At 43.3% G+C, this 18,631-nt stretch overlaps 1 protein-coding gene across 7 annotated transcripts in view; it reads left to right on the forward strand.

Moving 5' to 3' along the window:
* Window positions 1-18,094: 18,094 nt before the first annotated feature.
* The window catches only part of LOC309415078 (transcription factor 4), a gene marked incomplete at its 3' end in the record, with an annotated part of 234,114 nt that continues 233,577 nt past the window's right edge, over window positions 18,095-18,631 (forward strand). For all 7 annotated transcript variants that reach the window (XM_082012483.1, XM_082012485.1, XM_082012488.1 and 4 more), the window contains exon 1: window positions 18,095-18,631. This exon is cut by the window's right edge and continues 19 nt beyond it. In XM_082012483.1, the coding sequence (XP_081868609.1) occupies window positions 18,549-18,631 (83 nt within the window). In that variant the 5' untranslated portion in view covers window positions 18,095-18,548.

The raw sequence follows: 18,631 nt of genomic DNA on the forward strand, positions 1-18,631 counted from the left end.
TCACTGATTTAGTCCCCACTGCCTTCTTTTGCTGACCAAACTCTCTGAAATGTAGAATGCACTAAAATTTTCTGACCAGCTTTGGAATAGGAAACACACTAATGTTCACAGCGTTCCATGAAACGCTCCAGTTTTCCATCGAGTAATGAAAGATACTGTATTGTTTTTGATAATATTCAAAACATGATGTGAAAGATACACATATATTTACTCTTTCAGCATATATATTTCCTCTTCTGTATTTACTCTGTGATTATTCAAACATTGCACAAATAAGTGCTTAGAGAGTACATGTAAAGTGCTGAAATTCTAGATTGGCAGCATTTGCAAGCCAGCGGACACTCACATTTCACAGCTGTGGATTGCCATCTGCACTGCAGGGCCTAAAAGAGCAGAAATTTTCAGGGACAATTTACAGGAAACAAGGTACAAACCCAGGTAAATCCCACTGTGGTCAAAGTTAGATTGAATGTGCTGGTTTGCTGCAACAGTTTTTCAAACTATCCCTCCACAAAATCAGTTCACATTTACTGAAATTTCCACTATGAGACCAGCCCTCCATGACAATGAGAAACTATTCTACTGACATCAACAAGCTCCATTTCAACTTTTTGCATGGTTGCAGAATCTTTACAACAACCTGTTTGAATAGTGCTTCCATTTTTCTGGTTTTTTAATCTCTGAAATAAATTTTCTTTTACAATTCTATGAAAAGTGACTTAAGGTTTTTCTATAGCCATCTCTAATTTCCAGTGATAGTCTCATAACAAACTACTAATCTACCACTGTAATGAACTCTCAGAAATCTTCCCATTGCTTGCAACGTATGTTCTAAAATTTCTAGGGAAAATCCATTTATGATGAAGGAAAGCATGTGCCAGATAAATTCTTCTATTTTATTTGATACTTTTGTTGTACTACATAAAAATTCTGACATCCCCATATCACCTAAATTATGTGAACTGGAAAAAATGCATCTTTTATGCAGTGGGTTCCCTGTTTCCACCATCAATGAACACCGCAATGATCATTCTTCTAACAACTCTCATGGTTTTTGTAAGGCAAAATAAAATTCGTGATTGCTTATGTAATTTTCATTACAAAAATATTTTTATGGAGTTAATCTGGGAATGGGTATCTCACATACCCCGCCTACAATTTCAGATGTGTCATATTATATGTATATTATTTTGACTGGTTATAGATATCTATATATATATGTAACACATGTACACATATATACCAATATATATGTAATATGTACACATATATATCTCCATAAATATATGGTTACATGTATGCAATGTCCTTTCCTCTTCCTGAGTGGATGAACAAAGATCTACTTCCAACTTCAGTTTAATATGGAATTTGGTTCCCTCCAAAACAATGAAGCTAGTTTGCCATGAAAATTAATTCTAGTAGATTTTTCTTCTTCATATTCATCCCAAATAATCAACTTATTTTTGACCAAATGCTGATAGATTTTTTGGGCAGCTTTCACATAGCTATTCTCTTTCTTTTCCCCTGCTGATACAGCACTCCACCTAGCAAAAGAGAGAGATCGATATAATCAAACCTCTGATGACCACGCCAGAGCAAACACTGGTAAAATTATGACCTGATCGATGGCAAAGCTTCTCCTAGATCTAGAAATAATATGCCTGTGTCTCCAGTTCACAGTATTTAAATTTCATGTTTGATCTCTTTATTAAGCACCAATACTTTTTTTTTAAAAAAAAGTTAGATTATGTCCTAGGCTGTTCCCAGAAAATTCTGTTGCACTTGAAACAAAGGTTTAAATTTACATCATACACTGTGTGGTTTAATAAAAAGGGCTTAATATGAAAATGAAACAAATCTAGCATTAGAAAAATAAGCAGAATCAAAATCCATTTAACTGAAACCTGAAGCTCTTTATATTTAAATCATAATACACTTACAGTAGCAGCTTCACTAAAAACTGTCCTTGTCAGAGATAGCCCTTTATTCTTTCTTCTATATTGCTTGTCAAGTAGCTAATTCAAGTAGCTAATTGTGAAAATAACTAATCCAACCACCATGTATTCCTTCAATTATTTTCTTCATCCCTTTTCTATTCTTATTCCCATGTATTTTTTCACATCATCTTTTAATTAGATTATAAGAACAAGCAATGTATGTCAGCATACAGTACCCAAACCCAAGGATCTCTGATGATCTTCTATGCATCTGGGCTCAATAATAAAAATAATACATAATAATAACAACAATATGTTCTTAATATATATTATAATAATAACAACAATTTTGCACCATCAATGTAGAGACATCAAAGAACACTCAATATGTTAAATAATACCATTTGGGTAAATAGGCTATTAAACCTCATAAAGTCTCAAAGAGAGTCCCTCCACGTGAGATATGAGCCAAGAAAATGCCATCTATCCTGGCATTTTTTAAGCAGGCTGTATAAAATGTTGTGAACTTTCCCCTTGGCCTTAGATAATTTAAAATAATTTTTCATGTAAAAACTATGAGGGTGGAGACTCATATAAAAGAGGAATATTAGACACAAGACAATTCTGGTTGTCATAGCCTGACTTCAGCTGGGCAAAACTGGATATGAAAACTCTTGCAGATCTACTCAAAACTATTCGATGGTTTACTTCACGTTAAGGAAAAAAAAAAGCTAAGCAGCTAATTTTATGATACTTGGTCTTGACTGTAAACATATCACCTCCAATGAATTAGCCATCACTAAGGTTTTTAATCACTTAGTCATACAGCAGCTGCACGCTTGTATTCTTTCATGAAGAGTGTCACTTTGAAAGAAGTTTCCTATTTTTGCAAGTGAGGAACAAGCATGTTTGATTTCAACAAAAACAAGTAACTAAGTTATTCTTGTTCGACTAAATTCTAGGAAGAAAGAATATAAGATCTCCCAGTGGATACATTTTCTTTAGCATTCTTCCATTATTGATTCAGCAAATTTGTTCCTGTGTGAATTGTGACACTCGTTCCATCTCTCTGAAGCCATTAGCTGCAGCACATCAGCACCACCCAGTAACCGTCGGCTTACAGCAGCCTGAGTCCAGGCTCCATATGCTAACTCTTCTTCCAATGTTTCTTTAGAGTATTTTTTCTTGATTGAAATTGTTCAGAAGACAGACAGCTGTTCTGTAGACATTGAGGAAAATGGTAACTTTTTGAAATACTGAAATAAATTCCTATTTTGTTTCCCATGACATTTGGTAAATGACTGTAGATACTCCCATTGACTATTGGCACAAGATACTAAAACCTTCCATGGAACTCTTTCCTGCCTTAGAGGCCAAGAAGATTCAAATTCCTAGGTGCCCCCTAGATAAAGGTCCATAATATCTAATTCAGTATCTTCTAGAATTAACTAAAGTCTTCCAAATCTTAAGTCTCTGTTCAAGTTTCATCATTTACATGAAAAAGATGTTTGAAACAACAGCAGTATGACTTGTAGAATTTGCAAGCTCTGTCCTACCTTTGCACAGACAAAAAATGTTAGTTCAACGTCAAAAATACAGACAAAACTGCTAAGAAGAATAAAGTAATTGAAATTAAAATGATTGCATCTGAGATGGAAGCAGTACTCAAAAACTTTAATGTGCTCAATCTGGGGATGACCCCCAGCCCAGATGACTTAAAGAGCTGGCACAGTATATCACAGAATCACAGCATCACCAAGGTTGGAAAGGACCTTCAAGATCATCAAGTCCAACCATTAATCCAGCGCCACCATGTTCCCTAAACCATGTCCTGAAGTGCCACATCCACACATTTTTTGAACACTTCCAGAGATGGCGACTCCACCACCTCCCTGGGCAGCCTGTTCCAATGCTTGACCACCCTCTTGGTAAAGAAATTTTCCCTAATATCCAATCTAAACCTCCCCTGGCGCAACTTGAGGCCATTTCCTCTCGTCCTATCGCTGGTTACTTGGGAGAAGAGACCAACCCCCACCTCACCAGAACCCCCTTTCAGGTAGTTGTAGAGAACGATGAGGTCTCCCCTCAGCCTCCTCTTCTCCAGACTGAACACCCCCAGTTCCCTCAGCCGCTCCTCATCAGACTTGTGCTCCAGACCCCTCACCAGCTCTGTTGCCCTTCTCTGGACACGCTCCAGCACCTCAACGTCCTTCTTGTAGTGAGGGGCCCAAAACTAACACAGGATTCGAGGTGCGGCATCACCAGTACCGAGTACAGGGGCACAATCACTTCCCTACTCCTGCTGGCCACACTATTTCTGATACAGGCCAGGATGCTGTTGGCCTTCTTGGCCACCTGGGCTCACTGCCGGCTCATATTCAGCCAGCACCCCCATCATCAGTCTATCAATCAAACAAGTAGTACAAACATATTATTGAAACATGGCAAATGCGGGCATCTTTTAAGAAAAGCTTAACAGCCACCAAAGCATTAGCTAGACTTTAATATACAAAGTTTAAGAATAAGTTTTGAAGAAAAAAATAATTAAGCACATGGACATAAGTGGGAGAATGACTTATGAAAGTCAGATCATGTAGACAAATCTAATGTTTTCCTCTGATAGGAAACCTTATGATTTAAGCAATCCAGATCTAGTGTAATTGGACTTTGGAAGTGTTTGATAATCTAACACAGAAAAAGCGTTAGCTTGAAAAAACATTATATTTAACTAACAAAAGAGGAGCTGACAGTAAGTTTTCTGAATGTACTGGCTGGATATAACCCACAATATTCATCAAGGATTAGTGCTGGAACTGATCTTACTGCTTATTTCAACAATGACCTTTGTAGTAAGGGGAGGAGTACGCTAATGAAATGTTCCAGTGACAAATTAGGGGCAGTAATGGAAATGACAGGAGCATCATACTGGAAGATCTGCTCAATGAAGACCAAAGCAATAGAAAGGAGATTAGGTTTAATAATATATAATGAAAAATACACTTAGTGAGTGATTCACCTCATCTAACAGAGCCATCCAGAAGACAGGTCTCTACTCCAATGCAGCTAGATAGGGAACCCTCCAGAGAGCGATTCATCACAGCTATTGTTGATACCTCTTTTAGAGCTAAGGATCCGCACCTGGCCTGCTAAGATCAGGTAGGAGGAGTCTACCAGTTTGATAATTGCAACAAAAAGGCTATAACCTGACAGACACCAGTTAGGAATAATATGGGAGAATGATGTGGAAATAAATATCAGTTATCAATATGATACGGTGGTTAAGAAATCAAAGTGATCCTAGGATGTGATCCAGGTTATTTCTAGCAGACATAGGCAACCATTAGTTGTGTTGTACAACATGCTACAAGGGCCTTATGTGGAACACTGTATGGAATTCTAGTCAACCTGTTTAGAAAAGATGGATTCAAGAGTCAAAAAAGGCAGGGAACAGCTTCTTAGAAGAGAATGGAGAATCTATCATGTAAGAAACTTAATGATTATCCTAGCATGATTAGTAGTATTGTTCATAAACAAACTCAAGAAGCAAACACGAGAGAGAGAGCACTACTTAAGTTACAGGATAATACTAATAACAAAAATATTGTCACGCTTATGTTTACATGAGGAATTAAAAGATTTCTTTTTAATCAACCGAAGGACTGAGTTTCTGAAGTAAATTTCCTAAGACAGCAATACAGTAAAATCCCAGGTAGTTTTAAGAAGCTTCTCACACTTTATGGAAGAAATTACTTGGTGTGCTTTTCTGACATAGCAGGGCGTGATCAAGAAATTTTATTATTATTTTATGATATTTGAAATAAGAATTTAAAATATAATTTTAAAATTAGTTGAAATTTTGACATAAGAACAATAAGGGCATTGAACATTTGCCAAAAGACTTTCAAAGTTAAACTTTTCAAATACATTTTTTATGAAAAGTTATGTTATGATGTCATCTCACAGCTGAAAGCTTCTTCCTTTACTTGGAAAAGATTTGTCTTCAAACATTATAATGGAGTTGTATTTGAGCTGGTAATTCTGATAGCCATACATTATATTTATGACTATTCACAAATTCCAAATTAGAAGAAAGAAAAGAAACAAAACCCAAAGGAAGAAACAAACAGTTTGTTTCATACGCATACTACATTGATTCAATTCAAAATCTAAAGAGAAATAACCTCTATGACCCTAAGAAAGGGGTTGGTCCTGCAAAATGGCAGCACATGCATATTGTCAGTGATGACACTCATCAGCACACCGGATTCGTCCAGAAGCTGACACTTCACATACTTTTTTGTTTGTGTTAGTGTGAAATGGACATTTTAAGTGGCATGTTTAATTCCAAACATCTCCTACCTTCATTTGTCAGCTTTGTGAGAAAGCCATAAATTATATTACTATAAGTAGAATATTTTGCTGTACTTTAGTCAGCAATTAGAAGACAAGCAGGAGACAAACAATAACAATAATGTTTGTTTTACAGACTTTTCACTAAGTAAATCAGCTATGATACACCTCCAAATAACATTTCCCTATCATTTCATGAAAAAAAAATTAAAAATGCTTCCAGGGGAAAAATATTTTTTCCAGATGCTGGTTCTTTAGGAAATATTAAAGATACCCGCTGAAATCTTTATAAGAAATTGCTTTATTGCACATTTTGTATTCTTAGCCAAGCTGTCATCACGACCTATGTATTTCCATAACTACCTACATATGCCCGTTTACTTGACCGAAGTAAATGGACAAAACTAACTTCATTGTAATTTGACTCAAAAAGAAAATTTCACATGACAAACCTAAATAGCAAAAAAATAAAATACATAGAAAACCTCTTTTGAATTAAAAAATAGAGTGTAGGATGAGGCTTTGAACGGAAGATTTTTTTTTTTTTTTTCCAAGATTTTTGTATGTTAAAATTCACTTCGTGGACTTTCCTCACTTACAGAACATACTGTACAGTCCTGCAAAGAACAAAATATCACTGACTACCACTGCTGCCAACGAATGGTCACAGCACACAGCATTTCCAACCGGGCCATGACTGCTCAGACCCATGAAGCTGATGAGGAGGCTGAAGGATTTAGGAAATCCGTCACCAGAAGGGTCTAACTGAGATAGATAGCCCTAAAACCTGCAACTATCAAAGGAAAGCAGGCAAGAGGAAACCCACTGCCCCTGCAATGGTGCTTGTAGAATACATGCATGCACATATTTTCACCATGAATGCAAAACATCTCCTGTACCTACTGGCCTTTTTCCAAATCCACTATCTTCTCCCTAACGGACTAAGGTACTGGATACCCATTAAAACTAGGCAGTATGTCCTAAAATGATGACATTTCATTTTAATTGAAATCAAACATACTCTTCCACTAGGGAATAAGAAAGTAAACCACATTTTAATAGGAATTCACAGAAGTACAGAAGAATGTTTTTATCCCTCCTATATTATCTTTCCATGGAAATCTGAGAACAAATATTTTTGAGGCAATAGATGAAACTTATTCTTAGTTAAAGTGTACAGAAATTAGTGAAGTTATATCAAGTATTAATTTTGTTCCTTTGTTTCTATAGAAATGAGATTGTACTGGATATAAGTTTACTAAACTACACTACTTATCATGAACTTCACAACTTTCAGGACATGGTTTAGGGGACATGGTGGCACTGGATTAATGGTTGGACTTGATGATCTGAAGGTCCTTTCCAACCTAGTGATTCTGTGATTCTGTAATATGTACCTACAGATTTAGCCTCTAAAATAAAGTTTCTTGATAAAGGGAGTCTACTCTAAGTCCACTCTAGAATAACTTTGTGACTATTATTTTTCTGGAAGAAAAGTGCTATTTTCTAAATTTGCTTTATATACTGTAAAAATAGTTCGGATAAACCAAAACGAGACATCTCTTTTCTGTAAAGAGGCATCCCTGCAGAATGTGATTCTGGCTCAACAGTTCCTCCTTAGAGTCACGTTCTGGTTTACTCTGAACGTTTCCTACTTACATAAATCCTAACATACTCTCTCAGAATTTCCCTACAAACTCTCAAGCCATCAGTTCCAAAATCAGTCGGGAAGAGAGGTGAAAGCACAATTTTTGTTTCTGTGGACAAGCTGGACATCATGAAACTGCCCAGGAGCTGCAAAAGGTCAGACTTGTGCCAGCAGAGTTAGGTGCTGGTTAGGTGTTGCTCTCGTAGCAATCACAATCTCTTGATTTTCTGGGCTTCAAAGAAGTGCTGTGGACACTGTTGAGTGCTAGTAATAGCTGGACATGACAGCAATAGAGATCCCATTGGTCAAACAACTTACAGTCCTGTGAACAAGGAAATTATCCTTCTCTAAAACACCTTCCTAAACAGGACAAGGCAACACACACTGACTAGTCCCTAGGCTGGTACATCAAGAGACCGTACTTTCAGCTACTCCTTGCTAAGGTGAAACTGTTTTGCGGGAAGAAATGGTTCTGAGACAATTAATAGCTCAATTGCTACTTGTTAGATGTTAGAAAATAAATTGCATACCTTGCAACTGTAATTTTGAATGTACACTCAGAACTTCAGTTAGCAAGCTTTTCTAAATTAAACTAGATTTGTTGTGGGGTTTTTTCCCCTCTCTGTACCTTCCTCTCAGTAAAACACAAAATCCCACGATATTCCTACTGATCTTGTCCAGTCCATGATATCCACATTTTACACTATATTCCTGTTATGTACATTTTTCAGTCCTCAGACCTCATGTTGCAGCACAGAGCTCTTGTGACAGAAAACATGAGCACAGAGTTCAATAGTCATTATGAATTTCTATAGCGACAATGTTTTCCAAAACTACTGACAATGCAGCACTGACTTGTACAACCTCCTCTGATCAGAGTGCGCTGGACCCTTACACACTCCGTTACACCTGAGGTATAAAATCCTCAGCTTAAAAGCCATAAGGGCCAGACCTTGACAAATGTTTTTTTCTTTGGTATTAAAGAAACACATTGATAAATATACAAAGAAAAACAATACATTTCAGCTGCAAAAAAAGAGCAGAATAATGTTAATGGAAAAAGCTGAGAAAGAAATGTCAACTGTAAAGTGCTGAAGTGTCACAAAGCTTAAAACAAAGTGCCACAGGTACAGGTGGTAGAAGTGTCATGTCCTTGCTCTCCCGAGAACCATGTGCTTTCCTCACTGGCTCACAGACTTTTCAGCTGAGATCCAGATGAGATTTTAGTTGTTTTAAGACCTGTTTAATCCCATCAAAGTCAGCAGTAAAAATTTACAATTTTTTAACCAGATGTCTCACAGGACTTGGACACATCCCTCAGGATGTATCACGCAGTCCCACCCTCACTTCTAGGAAAGCCTTGCTGCTGACAGTGTCTTCTGTTGAAACGGGCATTTTTTAATTGGGCAGCTGTTGTGACAAAGGGACAGGGGATAGGACACTCCAAACACTTCTGAAGACATCAGTAAAAGCATTTTGATCTGCAAAGGCCAAATTTCTTCCCCCAGTTCATCCCCTCAAGACTTTTGCCACTAAAGATTTCAGCAAGGATTTTGAGGTGGTTCTTAGGAAATTTCTTGTTTCCTTTCTTTGTCCCCAGAAGTTTTACCATGGGGAATGTTTTCAGTCCTTACTTAAACCTCCCAGTCATTCTAATGAGAATTTTGACTTAGTGACTATGGGATTTAACTACTAAAAATATTTACCATTTACATAGTGTACTACACATTCAAGGTTCCTCGCAAATATGACTTAACCCATACATACTTGTGAAGCAAAAGAGACTTAAAAATGTCTGTAATTATAAAATAAACTACAAGCTGTAGAAAATATATATATTTAACTATATAATTAAGCCATAAAAATAATTACTCATGTCACAAAGTCAAATACTTCAACAATAGTTCTGTCCCCTTGTTTTTTGCCTTGTTTCCTGAATGAAGCAGAATATAACAAGGAAGCACAAAGGGATGTATTAGAGGTTGCGCAGAAACTACAAGTTTTTTTTGTGCTTTATTTTTCCACTTTTTTTGGGGGGGGGGAAGCAAACAGTTTAGTGATTTGGGGGTTTATTCTAGACAATCTATTAAGTTCAACTTTGTTCCACCCCTGCTTCATCACAAAAACTAACATGGCAGCTCAGGATCATATCTCTTTAATCTACTAGATTAACAGGAGGGAATACAATTAGACTATCTTGGCCCAACCTAGTCAGCTCAATTGTCTCCATCTCTTCTCAAGGGTGTGCCATCACAGATGCAAGGATGCATACTGGTACCATTGGGTAGGTCTGGACACCATTCATAAGCCTTTTTTTTCATTCCCAGCCCCAGTTTGCTGTTGAGCAAGTTCCTACCTCACGGGATGCCAACAGTGTTTGGATGGTGTGGCTCTGAGGCATGGCTGAGGAGACAAGCTTGGTCTTCCACTGTGCTCCATCAACTCCCTGTGGTCTCCAAGCTGAGGCTCCACTCCCCTGGCTCTGAGGGCTGCATGGCCCCAGCCACAGAGAATATTCTTGTGTATTTAAGCAGCTGCAACTGAAAGAAGAGAAATACCAATTTTTACCAGTTTATAATTCACCCAGCCTGAATCCTGACACATCTCAAACACTCAAAGTGTTAGACTTCCTCCCAAAAAAGACCAGTAGTAACTTTTTCACAAGCATGTGCTATGTAGCCTAAAAATACATGCCACTACCATCTCCATCTGGAACAAACACTTCTAAGTTTTTTGCTTAGAACTGCTCTGCAATACCTGGATGTCGTTTTGGTGAAGGGTCCCTAAATTTACTACTGCTAGCTCGCTGACACTCCCATGGACTATCGGCATAGTCACACACAAGTGGTGAGCTTGTATACGGTGCAGCTTCAAAGAGCACAGGCTGGGCGCCCTGGCATTAGACTATTTTAAAGAAACCCATCAGGTCTTATCTTCTTATTTCTGACCTTGTGAAAAGTACTGACTTGCTTTTCTATTCTGGTGGTTTAGCACTCAATATCTGAAACACCATTATGAATAAAGTGACGTGTAGCATTTTATAGATGTGTGTGGCCTACAGTCCTCTGCCCATTTTCAGTCTTAAATAGCAAGTAAGAGGGGGGAAACAACTGCGAAGAGTTATGTCTGGAGAAAACACAGATATGTTCTTGATTCAGTGCCAAAAATACCCAGTTTTTAAAAATTACCTCTCACCACACATTGCTTAAAGCATATCCAAGCAAAGACAGGTAACACCCATGGAAGTAGTCATTGGCAATAACGCTGTGGTTTCAGTCACATTCTTTTAAAAATGACTCACCAGAAAAAAAGCTCAGAAAAGACCTCTGTCTTAATTATTGTCCTGGCCCCAACATGGCTCTATCTATCTGCTTGTGCAGAGCCATCACACGAGAAACTTGCTGAGCAGCAGAGCCTGCACTCTTCTCCCTGGCTCCTGGGCAGTCACTGCCCTGCCGGGAAGGGAAAAACACTGCTGCCGGGTGAGATGCGGGATGGTGCTGCGCTGGTGGAGTGGAGGGCCCGCTGAGCCCTGTGGCTGAGCACGGCCAGGAAAGCTCTGGGAGAAGAAGCCCCTTGTAGACACGTGAACACAGAGAGCCAGGCAGAGGTAGCCATTCCATCAGCACCACTTGTGGTGTTGGACAGGAAAGCATCAACACGGTAGCTGCAGCCAGCTTCTTCAGCACACATTTTTGACACAGGCGTTAATTACTTCATCACATGCCATTTTTTCCAGAGTGTCCCTGCCTGGTCCCTTGCACAGAGTGGATCATGCTCACTGAGCAAACTGCCATGCAGTCTCTTATTTTGTCGCCGTCATTTGGTGCGCGGCCCTAGGACTCGTTAATGGCACCGTATGCAGGCTGTGCATGCCATGCCGCCAGAATTAGCCATTTCCACATGGCTTCTTCCATGGCATCAGTTATTGTAGCAACACAGCACTTCATAACATTAATCAATTTATTTTCAAAATAGTCTGATAAAATTTCCAAAGAGTTTATCTGCAAATCCATAAAGAGTACCCACTGAACATGTGCTCACTCAACTTTTTCACGGGTTTATGATAAGGCCACATTTTGATGATTTTTATAGGAATGAAAAAGGGCACAATCATAGACCCAAACTGGAGCAAAATGAAGTCTAGTACTTTGCTATTCTGCTATTCAAGTCTACAGACAGGATGAAAAAATTTCTCTGGAGACATATAGTTAACGGACACATTCAGGAAAACCTCAGGATGTGAATTTCTGTCCGATGCTTGTACTTGTAACACCACTTACCATGCTAGCAGAGCACTCCAGCTAACATCGTGTGGCTCCAAATTGCTTCACATGTCTTCCAAGGTGGTAAAACACACAACTGCCAGCAGCTCCGCTTGGTCCACAGCAACATCTCCACTTGTGAATTGTCCATACAAAATTCTGTGGCACACTGAAAACTGAACATATGGGGATAGTGGATTAAAATCACAAAATAAATAACACTGGGGCCAGTATGGCAGTTGTGTTATTCCTTTTCCTATTTAATTTAGAAATAAAACTCCATGGCCCATTATTAACTGTAGCTTCTGCATTAATTTTCAGTCTGCCAACCTAGCGTACTCCAGAAAGACAGGGTCTTGCTACAGAAACGAGCTTCACTTGTGTTACTATGCGTGAAGTCTTACATGTCACTGTAAATTTACATTTTGTGGTTTATGAATATTTCACTGTTGTGAGGTGAATAATTATATTTACCTCTATTTTCCCTGAAAGTAGTGCTTTTTTATACTACTTTAATACCACCGATGCTTCAGTTATTGCTAATATTAAAAATGGATTTAATTATGACTTGATTAATCCAGAACTAAAACATGGTTGATACCCGAACAGGCCAGGCACAAATCAGGTGTAATTTACATCCCTAATTATTACATTAACAATTTCTTTTTTCTGAAACACTGGAATGACACGCCCAGTATAATCATGATGCAGAGCAGCAGCAGGCCAGGAAATGTAGTAAGCTTAAACAAGGTGGGCGCTGCACTGAAACAGCTAAGCACAGCAGACAGAAATTATACCTATGAAGAATTTAGAAGTTAGGAAACAGGGCTGGGACAGCCCTGCACACTGTTCAGGCCCAAAATTGCCGAGATTCCTCAATCCTTTGGGGGAAATTGTCCTGCTGGAGGGTCTATGAGCCCCTCGCTGGTGAAGGGCCACCATCAGAGCATCAACAGCCCCCACCTTCTCTGCCTCTCCGTAGGTACGGAATGAATGTTATCCAGATCGGGACTCCCCAGTCTAATATCTGCTAATGCTTCATTTCTTCAGTGGTATTTGGAGATCCCGGACACATTACTGGGTTAAATAATTAAATAAAGCCTAGTCTCTCCTCTGTGGGCTCATACCAATTTTGCTCTGTTTTTCTCTGTATTGATTCACTTTGAGGAAAAAAAATAATTCCGCATTTTAAACAATAAGCAATTTGGCACCGGCCCTGTCTTTTCTTTGTACTGTGTATAGCGCTAAGACCATTGTTGGTGCCAAGGGGATTGTAACTCACAGATAAAAAAACCTTCAGTAACAGAGGGAAACGGCTGTGCTTTGAGCCCTACCAGCCTGCTGAGTCCCCCGACACCCAGCTCTGGGCTACAGCGAACCAGAAGCCCTCGCCGCCAAAATCTTCCCTCTCCTCTCATTCTGCAGCCCTCACCACGTCCTGGGCCCCACCAGCTAGGGCCAAGGGCACCGTGTACCTGTGTGTCGCCATCAGGCAGGGCCGCTTCGCTCCTGGGGGCTTTGCAGCCTTTCACTCACCCGTGTCCCTTTGAGGGATGGCGCTCTGGGGCTTGTGCCACCCAAGCAGCCAGCCAGGGGCCTGGGCGCCCGAGAAGAGGCAGCGGCCTCCCCCCAGCATGGCCAGAGCCAGGCCCTGCGGGGACACCTCCCTGCTACGGGGACACTGCCTGAGGGGAGGGCAGGCCGTCAGCCGACCCTGCCGGCTTCAGTCGGCCCAGGCCGCCCCACGCCTGCCCCCGGCCCCTGCCTGTGGCACAGGAGCTGCACTTCGGCCCGGGCCTCCTGGCGGTACAGCAGAGGCGGGGAGTGTCCTGTCCCTCCCAGCTCCCAGGCCCTTGCAAGACTTCCCGGGCGGCCTCTGGCACCACCCTGCTCTGCCCATCCGGCTGGGGCTGTGGGACTGCACCCCACCATCTGCATCGGGGCTGTGGGACTTTGTGCCATCCTCTGCATCAGGGCCACGGGACTGCGCCCACCTGTGGTTGCCCACAGCTGACGGCTGGCCTTCTCTCATGGGGCACACTGCTCTTGCTGCTTTCCCACAGCTACTCTTCATCTGCAAGGCGTTCAAAGCAACATCTACGGCAGCGAGCACGACGAAACCCGCAGCCAGGTCCCAGCAGCTGTCAACGGTTTTGTTCAGGAACAGTTCCAGCCTCACTGAACTCAGTACTCTGGCTGTCGAGGCAGTTGTTGAAGGCAAATTAAAGCCGATACACTAAAAGCAGTAAGTAATATCGACTGCGTACACTGTCCCTTAACTGTCCTTATCAGCCCCCTGAGGCCAAAATCCTGACTGCCCACATTAGCTGTGCCTTGGACTTCTTCTGGCACCTAAAGCATTCTAGTGTGCCTGTATTGTCTGACTTACACCTGTGGAGACCGTTGCAGCTCTGTGAATACATGTCCCCCAGAGTGTCACCTGTCTTACACACTCTCACACCACATGCCAGGGCCTGTGAACAGGTCTCTTCTTCCAAACATCATGGCTAGGGCAGAAGATGGAGCCCTCGTGGCAGTGGATGCCACCTCCTCCTGGAAGAATGCCTGTGCCCTTCATCCCTACGGGCAGGATGCGCCACAGCTTTGCAAAGCTATTCTGAAATGGGTGCTTGGAAGCCTGCAGCACAGGCAAAATCACAGCAACTTGTGCTCAAGGAAGAAGTGCAGAGAAGGGCCTCCTTGACCATATGCAACATGTGATGGCGTCGTCACTGGAGGCACCACACGTGATGCTGTGTTCAGTACCCACTGGGAGAAGACATTCGGGATGCTATTTGGGACTCCAGCTTGACTTCCACGAGGGCCATCTCCTCAGCTAAAAGTGCGACAAGCAGGTGAGTGCTCTCTCTGAACCATTACTTCATGTGAGAAATAGGGGTGCTGGTGGCTTTGAGTGCTCCTGAGGGAGAGGTCTATTGGAGCGGGGTATCAGCAGTTCTGCTTCCAGGAAGAAACCCAGCCTCCAGCTGCAGGGGGAGTCCACCCCTCATCTAGACCAGGTACAGCCAATGGAGAACCTCCATGTTGGTAGGGGCACCTGCTTCCCAGGCAGCCATCTTGTTTCTCATTTGTTTTTCAGGCCATGCTGGAAGATGGCCTTGTTCACATCAATGTGTGGGGCCCTCCACGTTGATATCCTGGTGGTCAGAAGGAAGCCAGCTTCTGGACCACTGCTGAGGGGGGAACCAGTGCTATCTGGTGACATCTTCACAGTTATTTTTGATAAAATCAAAATAAGATCAGGTATTTTTGTATTACACAGCACATCTGCACTCTGTGCCCTTTGGAAAGGCCCTTATCTTTTATGTCCTTTCTGCTTTCCTCTCACCATTTCACTGTGGCGTACACGTGTCCGTATCAAAGAGCATCCCTTGGTATACTGCAGTGTGTGCATGGTCCAGCGTGGAAAAGAGGACCAGAGGGAAGATACAGATCAGTGAAAATGAGGCCTGGGATCTAGAAAGCACCAAGTTCTATAGGGGGTGGTATCTCCAGAGAGGCCCCAGGGACAGCAACCTTTGCCATGTGGCAACACGGTGCTGCTTCTCCCAGTACGCACCCTCAGCGGCCTCCCAGTCCTGCTCTGGGCCAGCGCATCCTCCCTGATCCCACAGCACCGCGGGTGTGCCTTCCCACTCTCTCGTTCCAAGAGGTTTAAATTTATGGCACCTTTACTTTTCTATTACTGCTTTTAGGTCAACACTTTCCTCCCTAGGCCTAGGAGAGCAACGTGGGTGCAGGAAGGCCTCTTGTTCAGCACAGAGGGTCTCTTGCCACCCTTGAGCGAGCTGCAGAGGGAAAGAAACGTGGTCCCCAGCTCCCCCGGCCCAGCCTCCCTTCCAGGCCTGCCCCCCACCTGCGCAGCCGCCCTCCTTCGGGCCTCCCCCCTTTCGCTCACTTTGCCCTTTCCCACTCGCTTCTGCATTTTCATTTTTAGGAACCATGTGTGCACCATCAAGATGGTGTGCTCTGCTCCCGCGATATTAAAAAACACAAAACCAACAAAATAATCAAAACACCCCCCCCCCCCCCGGCACCCCGCCCTGCGGATCTCAGCCTGCCAGCCCCTTCCCAGGTTCCTGCGCGGGGGCTGGGGGGGGTACGGGCACTGCGCGGGAGCTGCGCGGGGCGCGCGCGGCGCGGCCGGTCCGGAGGGCGGCGGGCCCCTCCATCTTGGTGGCCCAGCCGTCCCGCCCGCCTCCCTCCCTCCCTCGTCATTGTCTGCGAGCGGCGGCGCGGCGGCGGCGGCGCTTATAAGGCGGCGGGCATTGCCCGGATGTGAGCGGCTGGCGATGCGTCTGCCCGGGAACGATGCTATTATCCGCGTCTCCGCGGGGGAGGCCGTGGTGAGGAGGAGGAGGAGGAGGAGAGCGCTGTAAACTTGGAACAAGTTTGGGACGGGCGGCTCCGCGCTCGTTCTGGGGGTTTTGCCTTTTTTTTTTTTTTTTTTTTTTTTTTTTTTTAAGGCAGGACAGAGGGGAAAGTCCCCGAGCCGCTCGCAGTTTGTCAGTCACCATGTGTTTGTAAAAACAATAGAGGGAAAAGTTGTCGGACCTTCTTTTTTTCCTTTCTTTTTGCCTTTTTTTTTTTTTTTTTTTTTTTTTGGCTGGCTGGCGTCTCGGCTGTCGGGGTGGGGGAGCTGGTGGCGGGCGTTTGGTGGCCGGGAACCCCACATCCCCCCAGAGCCAGGTGTAGGGTGCCTGTAACGCGGTGGAGTACCCCGGAGCAGGACTGACACTTAAAGTACTTCTTCGTGGTTTTGGAGGGTCACACACGTGTGAGATAATAAAGCACTTTGGCAGAAGATTCCTCTTTTTATTTTTATTCTTTTTTTTTTTCCCTTGGAATATTGTGAACATATTTCTGGCCATTTAAGGTAAAGTTACATTTTGCTGTTAGAGTAACTTGTCTGTGGTTTTTTTTTGGTTTTGTTTTTTTTTAAATTGTCGATCCCGATGTGTTATTTAAAGAGATGCAAGTGATTCGATGTGTAAATGCAAACGGAAAGTACACCGTGTGTGTGCGCGCATAATCGCTCGTGTGTATAAATATACGCTATGTATCCACGGGGTAATTACATGTGCGAGGGACACACCAAGGTGCAAACGCTAAGCGCGGTAACTCGGCGCTTTATTTCCTACCGGAAAATGAAGTCGAACTAGTTTTCGGTGGAGTGTGTCGGGCCTGCAATGGCAAAATATGAAATAAAAGTATAACATGTTGAGGGGGGAGGGGGCCGCTGGCGTCGTCCCCAGAAACTTGAGCGTAAAGCGAATCCAAGGGCCGATTTTGCAAAGTTTGCAGCGATGCTCTCTGTAAAGGGGAAGCCTCGGGTTGGGAGCGTAGCTGTAGGCACGGGGGGGGGGTGTCACAACAAACCAAAACAAAGCGGAATGAAAAAAAAAAAAAGACTGGGTGATAGAAGGGGAAAAATACCGTTCCTCTTGGCAGAGCCCCCGCATCACGTGTATTCGCAGCGCCGTATAAACTCGCTTTGCCGTGTCTGTATGCGCGGGCTGGGCCAATTTAAAGTATAATCCCCGCAAAAGTGCGGCGCGGGCGGCGGCTGCTGCCCAGGATCGGCAGCTCCATGCTCTGCGGGTAGGGGGGCGGCGCGCCGCTCCGCGGGCGGCGGTAGGCCCGCGCCGGGGCAGCGCGCGGGCGGGCGCGGAGCCGGCCCGGCAGCGGCGAGGCGGCCGCTGCGCTGGGCTGCGCGCCGCTCCGCGCCCTCTCCTCCCTTCCTCCTCCCGCTGGCTCCGCACAGGCCCGAGCCGCTCCCGGGTCGCTGTTATTCTCTCCCCCCCCTCCCCCCCCCCCCCCGCGCAAATTAGGAATCGCGGCTAATTGTCAAAGGCTGCTCTCCGTGTCCCTCCGCACCGGCGCCTCCGTAGCCCGCGACTCTTTTTTTTTTTGGATGATTATTTTTTCCCCTTCACCGCTGTTATCGCTGTTTGCCGTTTCTGCCTCTAAACGCTACTTTGCGTGGAAGAAGGAGAAGGGAAAAAGTTGGGAGCGGATGGCTGTAGTTTCTTCTCTGGGATCCTCATTCATTCCTCGCTGAACCTCCTGTTGCATAAATGATGCTCTGGGAGCGAGGCTTTTTCTTTTTTTCTCTCCTCTGGATTTGGGTTTAGAGTGGATGTTACCGGGTTTCGATCGCCTCTTTGGAAATACAATATCGCTTTTTTTTGTTGTTGTTTTTGCTGCCCCTCCATCTTTTCTCCCTCCCTTCTTCTCAACTACCCACCCCCTGACCCCCACCCCCTGAAAAACCCGACTGTGTTTCCTGCAAGGCTCGGGACTGGGTTTCTGATTGCGGTTATTTCCATGTTTCTAGGTTTGTGTGATTTTGCTAAAATGCATCACCAACAGCGAATGGCTGCCTTAGGGACGGACAAAGAACTGAGTGA

This window comes from Phaethon aethereus, assembly GCF_964289735.1.
Source record: "Phaethon aethereus genome assembly, chromosome: W".
NCBI lineage: Eukaryota > Metazoa > Chordata > Aves > Phaethontiformes > Phaethontidae > Phaethon > Phaethon aethereus.